Source organism: Arvicanthis niloticus, chromosome 3, assembly GCF_011762505.2.
Source record: "Arvicanthis niloticus isolate mArvNil1 chromosome 3, mArvNil1.pat.X, whole genome shotgun sequence".
Taxonomy (NCBI): Eukaryota; Metazoa; Chordata; class Mammalia; order Rodentia; family Muridae; genus Arvicanthis; species Arvicanthis niloticus.
This window is the reverse complement of record NC_047660.1, coordinates 70,841,928-70,857,548: the sequence shown is the minus strand read 5'-3', so window position 1 is coordinate 70,857,548 and position 15,621 is coordinate 70,841,928. Positions and strand designations below refer to the sequence as shown.

Below are 15,621 nucleotides of genomic sequence, written 5' to 3'. Positions count from 1 at the left end.
CCTACCTACTAGCCCTGTGTCCACTGACTTTGACTAAGGGTAACAGAGGAACTTTCTGCTTTTCTCAAATTCCAAGATACTATTGCTCCAGTTGACTTTCTTTCCATAGCCAGCTAAATGAAAACTGAAATTGGAAGGGGGCTTTGGAGGAATCCTGGAGAGAAGATTCATCAGTAAAGAACATGTAGTGCTCTCGGAGAAGACCCTAGTTCAGTTCCTGAGCCCAGTAGCTGGCTCAGGGCACAGTTTTATATTGGTACTGATTGTGTAGAAGCCTGCCAAGGTAGACACCCCCCCGCCCCACCCCCGCCATATCATTTTATCTCCTTTTCATACAATATTAGCACATTTCTATTTGGCAAACAGGAAGGCTGATCTACACATTAACTTGTGTACATCCTAGAATGGTAAAAAACAATGTCAAATATGCTTATACTCTTTGTTTAGTATTCTCCATATATCTACAAGACTCGATATGACTGCTGTGACAGTTTTCACATGGACGCCTCCGATGAAGGGCTCTCCGCCAACAATCACCACGCCCTTAAAGTTAAAATAATTTAAAAGAAAACTTTAAGAAAGCCGACAAATCGGTACCATTCAGAAAAGAAGTCAAGAAAGTCTCCAAAGCGCTAGGCTTGTGAGGAACCACTTCGCCCCGCCCCTTGCTACATCCACGCCCCCAACTGGCGGAGGGGCGGGGCCCTCCAGCCAATCCACTTTCTTCCGGGCCCTCCTTCCGCGCGTTTTTCAAAGACTTCCTCCGAACCAATGAGCAGTCAAAGGCCTTACTCAAAGGCGGAGTAAGAAACAGAGCGAGGATATGATTGGTTGCTAGCACGCCCCGCGCCACCTCCCACGAGGGCGGACCAATGGGCTGACGGTGGCGGGCTCGTCGCGGGCCGCGTAGTGGATTCTGTGAGGGCGGCGGCACTGGTTGCTGCGTGTGGCGACCCGCGATGAAGCCGGTGAGTGGGGCCGACGGGACCCGAAGGATCCTCGCCACTGGGGCAGACGCTGGCCGGCCTCGGCTGCGTTGCTGGGAGGCCAGCGGTGCGACTCCCACAGTAACCGCCCTGCGCGTCCGGAAGGCGGAGTGGCGGAGCTGTGGCACTGCGGTTTGCTGACCGCCTGTGGGGGCTCACGACGGCCCTGTCAGCGAGGGCCAAGCCATTCAGCTTGACAGATCGGATGCAAAGGCTGTCACCACCTGGTTTGTGGGCGGCTTGATGCCTCAGATGCAGAGGCTGTCACGGCCGGGTTTGTGGGTGGCTGGATGCCTCAGCTGCAGAGGCTGTCACGACCCGTTTGTGGGTTGACATCACGATAGCTACCCTCCCTCAGAGACCTCTTGGTACAGCATCCTATTTCCTGCAGGTCAGAATCCCTGGGCCTGAGGAAAGCAGGGACATCTAACCTGTTAGGATTTATCCACACCTGGCTGGGAGGGATGGAGTGAATGGGTCACACAAGCTTAAAATCTTGTTTTACAGGAGAAAGAAAAGGGGTCTTAGCCATGAGTTGGAAGCCCCACCTGACCTAGTTTCTACCTCATAGCTGACACCCTACTTAAAGGCTTCATTTTTGGTTTTCGTTGAGTTTTATACCAAAGAGCAATCCAAAGAAACCCCTATCTATAGTTAAGTCAGTTATCACTGTTCCTCCAGCAAGACCTTCATAGAAGAGCTTGAAAGCCAAGCAGTCAGGTGGTTACTCTTGTAAGTCCTGTGTTCACTGTGTCAGCTGGCCTTCACTCCTGCCTACCGATTCCATGGTCAGAAAAGGAAGAGAAAGCTATCTGACCTCTGGTATAGAGGGATTGAACACAAGTAGAGCCCGCTATTTCCTCCTCTCTTGAGGTCTGTCTCTGGCTCACAGGACTGAGTAGTCCATTGCTGCCTGGGAAGGTGTAAATCAGTCCCATTTTGGACTGATGTGGGAATCACTCAGCCACAGTATACTTTCTCCTCTTGACACTCATTAAAACTGATGTTTCTTTAATACATTTATTGTTCAAATGCCTGATCTCAGATGGTTCCAACTAGGAAGTGGGAAGGGTATTTTTTTTCTTCCATGTAGAAATACTCCATCGGGAACTGACTTATATCTGCTTAGATCAGCATATAAGGTCCATCTGGATTGTTGTAATCCAGTAATTCATAAAGATTAAGTGGAGACTGGCTCATCTATATGTCTACTCCATTGCTAGGCAATATGGGGTTATTATTATTATTATTATTATTATTATTATTATTATTTTAGAAAGGGGGTGAGCAGTGCTCACTGGCTTTGTCTCGTCTGCATCATCTCTACTGAATACACAATCATACACAATCCTCCACCCCTTCACCCATATGTTCTATTGTGTTTTCTTTTGAGCCAGCCTGGCCATGTACACCATTGCTCTAGAACTTGTGCCTCAGTCTCCTCAGTGCTAACATCAAAGCCTTGCACCATCATGCCTGGCTCAGCTCTTGAATTTTCACACTGACTGCTTTAACTTCCCAGTCTACGTAGAAACCTGCAGTTTCTTCAGAGCTTAGCTCAATGGCCTCTGTGAAACCCTTTATGCTCCCTAAATAGTCAGTCAACCCTTCCGCTTCACAGTGCATGGTTTCTGCTAGATTAACACTTTCGCCATTCTGTAATCTTGCCCATCGCTGTCTCCTTAGCTATGCTAAAGATAGACAGTGTATCACAGGGTCTTCAGGTCTTCAGAGCATGCAAAGAAGAAGGTCTAAGAAATGTCTGAGACAGAATGGGCAAATCATACTTCAGAATTGAGGAAAACTGATCCAGGATAAACTCAGGTGCCTTGTCTGACAATATCCAAGGACCAGTTCCAGGAGACAGATATTCTTTTGGTGCAAATCTAATTTTACCCAATGTACAGTGTTGTGATTAATCAAACAGTCAACAGTAATACTTTATTATTAATATTGCTGATCTGATAGCCCAGATTAGTGACCGAGAAAACTGCAAATATTAATTCAGTGGGTGTTTAATCATGGTTCTGCTATGTGGAAACTATATACAAATGTTCCTTTTAGTAATTTAATATAGCATTTCTTTTGAAGCCCATTTCAATACAAGCAAGTGAGTTTGATTCTTCAGACGAAGAGCCTGTTGACGATGAACAGACTCCAATTCAAATTTCATGGTATGTCAGCATTTCAGTGGTGAGTTATAATATCTGATGTTACATCATATTTCGGCAAGTTCATGCTTGTAACTGAAAATCTCAAGTATTCTCTGTTCCAGTTAAAGAGTTTTAATCTTTAAGAGATTTTCTTACTCCATGATTTATTTTATTATCTGATAGGAAATGAAACTACACTTCCCTCTTTTAATCCTTTAGACATTGAGAAAAAAAAAAAAAAAAAAACCTCTTTGTAGCTGCAAGTAAATCGAGGAAGGTTTTTTAAAATGATCTCTAACAAAGATCTATATATTCTCTTAGAGTTAGAGAGACAGTAGTACCATCTGGGTGGTGGTGCACACAGCTTTAATCCCAGCACTCGGGAGGCAGAGGCAGGTGGAAAGGTGGAACTCATGAGTTCAAGGCCAGCCTGGTCTACAGAGCGAGTTCCAGTACAGCCAGGGCTACACAGAAACCCAGTCTCAACAAACAAACAAAAAGCAAAAACAAAAAAAAATGCATCTGAGAGAAACAGTAATGCCCAGAATGGGATATTTAATAATTAATCAGTAAGTTAAATCCTGTTTAATACACAGAACTATTGGTCATGGTGATGTGTCTATCAACAGACCATTTAAATAAAAGCTGCATCAGTATAACTATTTCTACCCAACAAACATGACTTAAGGGAGGGAAGATTCATTTCAGCCCATCATTTTTGAGATTTCCATCCACTGTAGCAGGGGGCAGGTGCATGGCGGGACACAGGAATTCAGACCATGGTTGCCAGGAAGCAGAGTAGAATAGTAACATGTAGTAGCCAGGGAGGGACATGCCCCAACAACATGTTTTCCAGTCAGCCAAGCACTCTTCCCCATCACCTTCCTGTAGTCCATTCTTTAGGTTAGGACCTCCGGGACAGGTGCACCTTACCAATCCCTTAGGCAGTTCTTAGTGCAGTCAGGTGGACCAACATCAATTGTTACAATCAAAGTGTCCCCATCAATCAATTCTCAAGTCTTGGCATGAGACATATGTTCACACCAGGGTGTCTGCAACCAGCAACTAAATCCCATCCCCATAAAGCCAGAGGTCTTACCAGGATATGGCTTAGCCATTTATCTACTCATGCTCCAGCACAGAAAATTAAAGTTCTGATCTCTCAAGGAAACACCCTTCCCCTACACAGGAAGAGTGAGGACTGAGTATTGTCTTTTTTTTTTTTTTTTTTTCTGTCATCAAATAAGCATTACTTTTTATTCAAAACTAAATCTAGTTTTTCATCCCAGCTGTTTCTGTGATGGCTCTGGCTTTTCTCAGAACTCATCTGACACAGATGAGGAGCCTCTGTCCCTGGAACTGTAAACTAGGACTGTGAGTTCTAGAAACATTTTCCAAGTATTGACAATAAAGAATGGCATCCTGTTCTCTTCATATGAAATTATATCTATAAGGTGATTTTACCAAAAAAGCTTAACATTGCAAAATTAATATTAAGATGGAATTTTCCAGCTCCTTCACTAAGGTTACCGTTGACTGCGCACCTTTACCTCTGATTCTGAAATAGCCCAAACTCAAAACTTTTGTGAGAATCACAGGAGCACTTGAAACGATATTTTTATTTTGAGCATTTTGACTTTTAGGTATTTGGACTGGGATGCTCAGTTGGTCAAGTCTATGCAATCCTTCTAGCATCTCGAAACTGAAAAACATCTGGCCCTAAGTTTGGGGGATAATACCACAGGGTCACTGGCTCTCTGTGGCGTATCCAGGAACCATTACCTTCATGGTAAACTCTTTCTTTTTTTTAAAAAAGATTTATTTATTTTATTTATATGGGTATAAACTGTAACTGTCTTCAGACACACCAGAAGAGGCCATCGGTACCCATTACAGATGGTTGTGAGCCACCACGTGGTTGCTGGGAATTGAACTCAGGACCTCTGGAAAAGCAGTCAGTGCTCTTAATGGCTGAGCCATGTCTCCAGCCCTGTGGTAAACTCTTAACTTGCTCTTTAAGATGTAATTGGCATTTAAGTCAAGAAATCCCTGTTTCCATACTTTTGCTCACTGTAGGCCTTTCTTGTTCCCCACATGTGTAACTATGGACTGGGGTTTTGTGACTGCTGTAAAATGTTAAAGCAGCCTTCCTTACTCTGTGGCAGGCTCTTGTTGGGCAGGCTCAACGTCCATTTATACAGTTTTAAAACCTAAGCTTGATAAATTTCTCTTCACAGGCTACCTCTGTCACGAGTGAATTGTTCTCAGTTTCTTGGTGTATGTGCTCTTCCAGGTAGGTAACAACATTCAGGTGGCTTCCGTACTAAGATGAAGGAGATTCTGATGTGCTGACAGGTGGCTCAGTGCATACAGACAGGTGAGCTTGTTTTAGAGAAGCCTGCAGGAACACCTCCTGTATCCAGGACTACATTTCTAACTTACCCAGTTCAGTGAGACAAGACCATGGCCAGGAGCTCCTGCAACTGGACTCCTTCAGTGAAATGTGCCAATCCTCACAGCTATGCTGAGAGTCTAGAAATTAATATGTGCATTTAAAATGGAATTGAAACCTGAATAGCCATGTGAAATGACTTTCTATGGTAGCTTGTCTGTATGTTCAAATATACTTTCTTATACAACCACAAACTAATTGTTTCTTTACTTGCCTTATCTATAGGTTGTAAATTTAAAGATGTTAGAAGAAATATTCAGAAAGATACAGGTAGGTTCACTGTGACAGAAGCCTACTGCTAGTCTTGTTTTAAGCCTGAACATCTGTCAGAATATAATCTCTTCTCAATATATAAAATAAATTCTTAGGAACTTCTCAAATGTGAAGAGGATTTGTGATGAGCCCAAGGGCTCACCATTTATCTGAACAAAACTTTGTTTTTCACAGTCCTAGTTACGTGCACAAATTTTGATGACAGACTATATGTCTGTTTGAGGGAGAAAAGTATGTAAATAGAAAACCCACACACTGCAGTGCCCGTAAGCTGAACGCACTGTTCCTTGCAGACTATGCTGTGTCAAAAAATGAAGCCCAAGCTGGGAGCCTAGGGATCCACCCTCGATCAGATGAAGAAAGCCAGCTTGCAGGTGGGCAAGGCAGCATGAATCACTTCCCTGCTCACGGATGTCCATGCCACTGCAGCCTCCACTAATCACACCCCAGCCTTCCACCTGCATGTTACATGACAGAAACAAATGTGAAATTCTACAGTGCTTTATGGCATAGTGTAACCTACTTAACACCAAGAGCCTTATCACACAGGAAATAAATATCCACACAGTTTGATGCTGACCAACAGAGTTTTTAAAGTCCTAATACTTTATGATACTTGTTCTGGAATATTAGTTCATTAGTGTACTTTATTTCTTACCTCTCAAAAAGATGAAAAGAAATTCAGGCATGGTGGCACACACTTTTGATCCCAGCAAAGAGGCAGGTAGATCTCTGTGTTCAAGCCTAGCCTGGTCTACAAAGCAAGCTCCAGGCTACCCAGAGCTCTGTAATAAGACCCTGTATCAAAAACAAAAAAAGATGAAAAGAGACTACTACTTGAATTGACCCTTGTGGAATCTACAGACATGTTGTACATACAGGGACAGGAAATAACTTACACGTTACATTTGGAGGACATGTAAGTTATAAGCAAATATTTAAACCACTGGTTCAAAACTAATATTACACTGTTTGGGATTTCCTATTAATTTAGTGGCTTGTATAGAAAGATCTAGTTTTTTCATTAACTTTTCTTTTAAACAATGAAGTCACACATAGAATCCATTATATAGAACAGATCAAAACATTTGGTGAGGAAGACCTAGAACATCCCTGTGATGTGTCCTCTGGGAAAATCTGAAAACCACCATATTATAATTTATCTAATGTGGACTGCTGACATTATAGAAAATTACTCCCTCTTCTGAAAGCTTTATTAACTTAATTACATGTTAAAATCCTTTTACAGTTGTTAAAATATACGATGTTTAGGCCACAGTCCCTTCATTTCTGCCTTCCTTCTCTCTTTCGATCCTTTCCTTCCCCCACATCATCTCGGTTTTACTTTCCTATTATGTATATATTACATGTAATAGGAATATCACATATCATATATACACACACAAGAGGAAATATGAAATCATGTAAACTATTAGTAAGATCATTTTGATCTTCTGTCTTTGAAACAAGGTGTATGCTTTATACTTCAAAGGCTTTGTACTTGGGTAGAGGAATGTCCACAGTTGGCGCTGGGAATTATTTATTTTGAAATAAATAATTCAGAATGAATAGTGTCATAACGAAGGTCCAGAAGCTGGAGAGATTGCTCAGTGGTTAAAAGTGGGTGCTGCTTTTGCCGATGACCAGCATTCAGTTCCCAGAGCCCACATGGGGTAGCTTATGTCCACCTGTAATCCCAGATCCCAGAGACCCAAAGCCCTCATCTAGCCTCCACAGGCACCTGTACACACATGCATATACCCCCATCCTGACAAACATTTATATGCACAGTTTAAAAAAGAAAATATTTTTTAAGTTCCAGTATAAAATCCTATAGAAATATTTCTTGGTTCCCACGATTAAAATGAGAACAGCTAAACCATATAAGATTAGTGCAGCTAATGCCTTTTTTCTCAAGACCTAGTCAACAGAGGTAAATCCACATTGGTGTGGTATGGTGCAGAACAGGGGAAGAATACAGGAGATGACTGGAGATAATTTATGATGCTTGCCTGAGTGTCAACATGCCTGATTCCATGGGGGTAGGGGAGAAGACTTAAAAATAGTGGTATCTATTCCTTAAGAGTTTAAGGAGGCCGGGCGGTGGTGGCGCTCGCCTTTAATCCCAGCGCTTGAGAGGCAGAGGCAGGTGGATTTCTGAGTTCGAGGCCAGCCTGGTCTACAGAGTGAATTCCAGGACAGCCAGGGCTATACAGAGAAATCCTGTCTCGAAACAAACAAACAAACAAACAACAACAACAAAAAAGAGTTTAAGGAGGCTAGAGAGATGGTTCAGTGGTTAAGAGCACTGACTGCTCTTCCAGAGGTCCTGAGTTCAATTCCCCGAAACCACATGTTGGCTCACAACCGTCTTAAAAGTTTAAATACTAATTATTAAAGACAGTATTTATTGAAAGGGGAAAAAAAAAAAAAACAAGTTTTTACTCAAGAATATCAATACCATCAGCCAATCCTGAAATTCATTCATAAGTCAATCTGGTTTAATTCTAATCAGCTTCTGTTTCAAGTATTTTCATTAGATATTTCATACTTATACTAGTTTGGTTGAAGAATATAACTCCATATTCTCTTGATCATATTTAAATGTGTCCTGTTTTATGCACGCATCTGTGTTGGTCTGTTGGCAGAGGAACTAAAGAGCTACGGGATCCAAGACGTGTTTGTTTTCTGCACCAGAGGGGAACTGTCAAAATATAGAGTCCCAAACCTTCTGGACCTCTACCAACAATATGGAATTGTCACCCATCATCATCCGATCCCAGATGGAGGGACTCCCGACATCGGCAGCTGCTGGGAAATCATGGAGGAGCTGGCCACCTGCCTCAAAAACAACCGGAAAACCCTGATACAGTACGTTCTTCCCTGGATACCACACAAGCAACACACCAGTCACAATGACTCCTTGAGCTGCTCAGCTTGACCTCCCTCCTCTGCTGTCAGGACAAAGCCAATGCTTGGAAAGTGCAAGGCTGGTCTCGGAGGGAGGGGGGAAGCACTCACACACTTCCTATAACTGTAACACTTCAAGGGTACTGGCAAAGAGCAGAGTTGCCAGTGTTTGGAGAAGCATTGTCCTTTCCTCTTGTCTCCACCAAAGTGTATGGCATTGCTCTTGCTCTGTCATGTCTCCTAATGTGTCACCTTAGCCTGTCAGTTGTTTTCAAGAGCAAGGAAGTCACTTGCTTGTCTTTCAAAATTCTCAGAAAAAAAAAAAATCCCTAATCAGTAAGCAGTCTTTTGAAATATGACTTCAACGGGCTGTGGAGCCACTCAACTGTGAGGGTCTGAGGTTGACCCCCAGCTCCCATGAAAAAAATCTCCCATGGTGGAGTCCCATTAAAAAACAGCACACCCATCATGAGGTAACACAAAGGCAAAATTTCAGAATACACAACTGTGTATAATTTCTTTCTAAGTATATACAAAATAGTATCAGATGTAGCTATTAAAAAATAAGAATGTTTAGGCCCATTTTTCAAACAGATTCTAAACTTGTTTTTCCAAAGATCCTAAAGCAACTTGTATCTTTGCAGACATCAAGGTTTAGTGAGGTTCAGCAAACTCTACCCCAGCAGGTTCCAGCAGCCAAAATCCCCACCTGATGCTTAAACAGAAAAGCTAGGTGGATGGGTGACCCTGCATTGGGAAGATGCTTCAGGCTTCCCTAAGCTAAAGGCATCTAATAGCTGGGCTTTTCCTTATTTCCTTACAATATACTTTTGGGGATCTTTGCAAGTGATTTAAAGGAATGTTCTCCAACTTTGCTCGTTGTTACTCTGGAAGGTGTAGTTCTGCAGAACTGTTGAGATCTTGACAGTCATGTCCACTAGCACTCAGAGGTTTCTCTCTCTCCAGTCTGTTCTGAGCCCTTTATAAACACTGCCTCATCACCCCTCACTCTGATATAGGTTCTATTAGTAACACCATTTCACAGATAAAAGGTAAGAAAGCAAGCTCAAGGACCTTGGCCAGTGTCAGGATCCGAGCCTCTCTCTAGTCCTCTGTGACTTGCTACTTTGCGGTTGAGACAGAGGAAGGATTATTGTGTGGTTGGCACTTGCTCCAGAACCACTCAGATTTTACCAAAAATCTACTTGTTTAATGTTCCACTTCTCAGATGTAGGGTTTGGGGTTCAGTAGTCACTAGGCCTTCTTTGACCTTAGAGGAATTCAGAATACCTCCCAACATGAGCATACACGGTTTCCGGTGATTAACTCAGCAATGCTAATCTCTGAGTGCAGGGTGCTGCACCCGGAGCTGGAGACGAAAACAGTAAGCAGAGAGAGGAAATCTTGAGTTGTAACTCGGGAGAAAATGAAAATAGACAAACTTCAAAACTTTCTTTTCCTTTCAGCTGTTATGGAGGACTTGGAAGATCTTGCCTTGGTAAGAAATATATTTTCATTAACTGTTTAATTTTGAAGTAGGCAAACTCCTGTTTGGGACCTTACCTCACTTTCTATTTAGAGGAGAAAAAAGGCACAATGTAAGTTTACCAAACCCCAAACAAAGAAACAATAGCAACAAAGTATACTTATTTACTGTGTGTGAATTTTAAAGTGTGCTGCAAAAAAAAAAAAAAAAAAAAAAAAAAAAAAAAAAAAAAAAAGCCCAAGAGATGCCTCACTGTAGTAATTATTATTATAAAACAGGATAAACAAGATCCAAATTAACAGCCTTTGTAAAAGAAAGAATACTGTCAAAATGAAAGACTGTACATAGAATGGGAAAAGAAAAATTGCACACCATGTATTTGATAAGGGAATATACAACTCAGTATACATACCACCTAATATGGCAATTTAATCAGTGAGCAAAGGATCTGAATAAACATGTCCCCAAAATACACAAGCAGAAAGCACGGAAGCGATGCCCAGCAATGTCAGCCTGCAGGGTGGCTGTGGTGTGTAAAACTAGAAAGAACCTGTGAGCACCCCGAGAACCAGGACCCTTGTGCTGCTGCTGGGAATGCAAGACAGTGCAGCTGCTCTGCAAAGCTATTCTTTTCCTCAGCCCCAGAGACAGTTACCATGACTCAAAACTCTATTCCTAGCTGCACACACAGGAGAAATAGAACACACATTCACACAGAAACGTGTTAGCCAATGTTTCTAGCGGCTGTGCAGTTTAGCATGAGCCACACTAAACTCTTAAGATCAGGTTAACTTTCCAGAGTGCAGGATAAAAGGCCTCAGTCTTTCAGTTCATGTGCTCATGATAACAAGTCTGCAACAAAATCAAACAGGTTTCTTAATAGTCTATTATTTCTTCTGTCATGTTCTCAGTAGCTGCTTGTCTCCTCCTATACTTGTCTGACTCAATTTCACCACAGCAAGCCATAGACAGCCTTCGAGATGTCAGAGGATCTGGGGCAATTCAGACCATCAAGGTAAGCACTGGGCTGTTCTATGTGCTGCATTGGTGGCCTCTTTCAAATACAGTGTAGTGGGTGCAAGAGCGCCATAAGCTCAATTCCAAAGCTGTGATGCCTGTGTGTGTGTGTGTGTGTGTGTGTGTGTGTGTGTGTGTGTGTGTGTGTGTGTAAATATAACCCAGGTATCTGCACAAGCCACCAACTTGAACAAAACAATGAAGATGATAAACTCTGCACTTTACGCCGAGGATCTGTGATTGCTCCGCCTCCGCCCCGTCAGTGCCTGCGCTGATGCTCACAGTCAGTGAGGAAATGGCTACTATAAACATATTTCTTGGGTCGATTTGTATCCCAAGCAATTTATACATCCTACTGTGCTGCTGAAATGTTGATGAATGCTATCAAAACAGCACAACAATACTTTACTGTCGGTTGCCATGGATACTGGATACCTTCCATTCTCCTAAACACTTGAAAAACAAGGCAGCAGTAACACCCAGGTTGTGACAAATCATGTTACCAAAGACCACTGATGGCACCACCTGTGCATGTCTCTGAAGTTCATCTGTCTTACTGTGCCAGGTACTGTCTCAGCTTTAGGTTGCCATCAGAGTGGGTACTCAGGAACCCTCACCCTTGGCTGCCTGTGTCTGAGTCTGCCTCCCTGGTTGGAGTCTAGTCCAGCATCAAGTACCAAGACTTACTATACTCATTCACCCTTACGGGTCAAGCAACCTGCCTCTCAAGGTTTAAATCTAGCCATTTACAAAATAAACCTTACCGGATCCACTTCTCTACACAGGTTCTGAAACTAGAGTGCCCTTTATTTTGTTAACACCAAATGCTTCAAATTTAGGAAATTCCACTTTCCTCTTTCAAACAAAATCCAGTCAGATTTGTATGAATTATACATGTGTCACATCTTCCATGTCACCAAGAATGAAGGCCACACTAATATGGATGTTGGCCTGTCACCTGGGTATTTTGTGGCTAATGGACGCTCACCAAGGAAAGCTAGCGGGGCAGTTCAGCATCAGGAATGATGGCTGTCAGACTGATCTTTTGGAAAGATGTTTAAACTTAAATAAATTATTCCAAATGGACTGTCATCAAAAGCACCAGTTGCTCTTAGACTGCGTCACTGTTGTTACAGAGAATGCCCTCCTCTGTTCAGTAGGGACAAAAACACCAGCAGAAAGGTAGGCCCTTCCACACTGGGCAGCAGATTCACTTTTAATCTTAGTCCCAGCAGCAAAGGAAGGAGTCTACAGAGCCCCTCCCACCTCCTGTCTCAGCCAGCATCTCCTCCCCTTCCCAAGTCTGATAAAAGGTTCAGAAGCATTTGTTCTTAGCTAAGTATGGAGTCTACTCTGGCCCTAGTTTTCTGCAGTACATTTCAACATATCTTTACTCTTTTTTCAGCAATATAACTATCTTCATGAATTCCGGGATAAATTAGCTGCCTATCTATCATCAAGAGATTCACTGTCAAGATCTGTGTCCAGATAATGAAGATCCCAAAGACAACCACATCTGAAGTTTCCAAGTTCTCCAGCATAATTGTATTGGAGCAAACTCCTAGTGCTACCACCATCCTGAACATAAATGTTATGTACAGACCCTCCTAAGGCTTGAGTCATGAAATCCGTGCTGTATCACAGCAGAGGGCAGCAGAGCTGGGACACAGCTGTCCATCTAGTTCAGGACAACCACAGTGCTACACAAATACTGTCTAGAAAACAAAAAAAGATTGATATTTAACTTTAATATACACATACACACACCTGTGTGGGCACAACCACAACAGTCTATATGAAGGTCAGAGGACAACATGCAAGAGTCAGTTCTCTACTTTCACCACATGGGTTCCAGGATTAAATTCAGGCCAGCAGACTTGCAGACAAGCACTTTTATTCACTAAGCTTCTCACAAGCACACCCTACTTCCTACTTTTAAGTAACTCTTACCCTCTTCTCCCCTGAAATTCTGGGTTTTTTTCCTACTTCACTGACTTACAGAACTACAAGGGACTGTGAATTTGAGTCAGCTCCCTCCCAGAGCACCAGCATACAGCACCACCAAGGAAACAATATATTGTTTGTATACACAACAAATAGATTTTTTTTTATTTTAATGTTTCTTTTCTTTCTTTCTTTCTTTCTTTTTTTTTAAGATAAGCTCTTACTACATAAGCCAAGTTAGTCTTGAACTCACAGAGATCCACCTGCCTCTGCTTCCCAAGTGCGGAGATTAAAGGCATGCACCATCATGCCCAGCCAGCTTCTAGAAGTTAAGACTCTTATGAGAATACTAAGAAAGATGGAAGAATCACACACCACTAGTATCTAATGTTTAACCCAGGGACCCAAGACAATCTCAAATGTTTGGAGGCTTTGTTTGTTTGTCTGTTTGTTTGTTTAAATGAGGCTACACTTATAGACTGGCCTTCACAATTCTGGTATTACAATTAATTTTAAAATCACAGTACCTGTTAAGTTTTAGATAGTCACTGACATTGGCATTAGCAATCTCTGTGTGCGGGCATATATATGAATTTAAGTGGAAACCAGAGGTCTCAAGACCTGTCCACTGTGCTTTCTGAGATAGGGTCTCTCATTTGCTAGAGCTTGCCAAATAGGGTAGACTGTCCACGAGCCCCAGGACTCTCCTCATTCCAGCTCCCCAGCACTGCAATCACAAATATACATCAGATTTTTATGTGGGTATAGGACCAGATACAGGTTCTCATGCTAACAGGGCAGGCACGGTACCGACAGGACTCCCTCCACCCCAGCAAATCCCCATCACTCCCTTCCAGTATAAAGCTTACTTACTCATTGAGTACTTATGGAGGAAACACATTTCACACTCAAATCAACTGGGTTTTCAAAGTATGCACCTCTCAGTTCCTATTGCAAGTGTGTTAAACTGATACAAAATGCTTAACTAAAATTTTAAAATCAAGCATTCAGAAAAACCTTTAATAATTAGCAACTGAGAAATATGGGTATTAGTCCTGAAATACACTTGTGTACTGAAGTTTAAAGACATGCAATGCAAATACTGTAAGGAAAGTATTTTCTCTGCCCAAACTATATGATACATCTGAAAGCAAAGCGGGTAGAAAAGGCAGACGATGCAGGGATCTGGTCTTGTGCACACCAATGCTAGCTGCATTTGAAATCGGCACAGGCTACACAGACTCAACCACCACCCAGCAACTACACAGGAAGTTTCTGAGACAGTTTTTATTAAATATGCAAAGGCAAAATGAGCAAGCTGTAAGGAGTAGGGCAGGACTAAGTATGGAATTTTCTTTGGACAGTGGTACAGCACCAACAAGCTTAGGTTTTAACAAACCAGGAACTACATAGCTAACTATATATATTTCATGATTTTTCAGGTTTTTCTAAGTTTTAGCACCTACTCAGTCATCGATCCACTTAAACTCTCATTGCCAGGATACATAAGCACAATCAAACAAATCTGTCTAGTGGCACTGACATCTGGGAGACAACCATTCTTCTGCATGTTTTCTATAATATATATCAAGAAAATGAACATAGAACAAAACCCTCGCACTACCTCAGATCCACTGCCTTGTGGCTAATACTTTCCAAAGTAAAGTATTACTAGAATAAGTAATGGAATAAGCAGATGTTATACACTCCTTTCAGACACTAGGTAGAGATACCTGAATTTTAGTCAAAGTCAATAGCTATAAGAAATCTAGTCAATAAATCCAGCAACAGAACATCTTTCTAGGCATCACTCTGGAAGGTTGTTCAAAACCATGTCCTAAGTTACACTACTAATAGACACTTTGTAACTGCTAATCTGGTTGCAAATCAATTGGTGTGAGTAAAAAAGCTTAAAGTCACTTGAGACTAATGTTATTACATTACTCCAGTGAAGATGAACATATATGAACAAGGCTAGTCAACATAGCAATAATTTTCTTTTAACTCTAAAATATTTTTTATGTAAATTTCTGGTTTGTGACTGACTTGACTACTGAGCTGTACATCTATATATATGAAATAACAAATAATCTAATGTCCATAATTTTTAGGATAGAGCATTTGAATGGGCTGGATAAAGGGCTACAATCACACCTACCATGTGAGTTTACCCAGGAGGAAGAGATACACAGATCATAGTTTCTCGCCATTAATTATAATCTAGAACTGCTATAAAAATGTATACATGCTAGCCAATGGTGGAGATCACCTTTAATCTCAGTACTTGGGAGGCAGGGGCAGGCAGATCTCAGAGTTTGAGGCTAGTCTGGTAGCCAGGGTTACACAAAGAAACCCTGTCTTTAAAAAAAAAAAAAGACAAGAATCCCAGTTTTTCCAGAA

At 41.8% G+C, this 15,621-nt stretch overlaps 1 protein-coding gene across 7 annotated transcripts; it reads left to right on the top strand.

The window, feature by feature from the left end:
• The first annotated feature begins 807 nt into the window (after nucleotides 1–807).
• Cdkn3 (cyclin dependent kinase inhibitor 3) lies at nucleotides 808–12,888 on the top strand. 7 transcript variants are annotated; one of them, XM_076931175.1, is made up of 9 exons: nucleotides 853–968; nucleotides 3,078–3,160; nucleotides 5,377–5,432; nucleotides 5,817–5,861; nucleotides 6,158–6,238; nucleotides 8,513–8,735; nucleotides 10,241–10,272; nucleotides 11,175–11,275; nucleotides 12,683–12,888. In XM_076931175.1, exons 1-9 carry the CDS (start codon nucleotides 960–962, stop codon nucleotides 12,767–12,769), a joined length of 717 nt encoding a protein of 238 aa, XP_076787290.1. In that variant the 5' UTR covers nucleotides 853–959; the 3' UTR covers nucleotides 12,770–12,888. The 7 variants fall into 7 exon arrangements, with proteins under 7 accessions (XP_034354384.1, XP_076787290.1, XP_076787289.1 ...); XM_076931174.1 differs by having other exon boundaries at nucleotides 11,172–11,275; XM_034498493.2 differs by lacking the exon at nucleotides 6,158–6,238 and having other exon boundaries at nucleotides 808–968; nucleotides 11,172–11,275.
• The last annotated feature ends 2,733 nt before the right edge of the window (nucleotides 12,889–15,621 follow it).

What these genes read in the sequence shown, in the direction of transcription:
- Cdkn3 (XM_076931174.1), top strand. An exon ending in ACTCCAATTCAAATTTCATG is followed by an intron (nt 3,161 to 5,376) that starts GTATGTCAGCAT and finishes TTCTCTTCACAG; the next exon opens with GCTACCTCTGTCACGAGTGA. An exon ending in TGAAGAAAGCCAGCTTGCAG is followed by an intron (nt 6,239 to 8,512) that starts GTGGGCAAGGCA and finishes GTCTGTTGGCAG; the next exon opens with AGGAACTAAAGAGCTACGGG.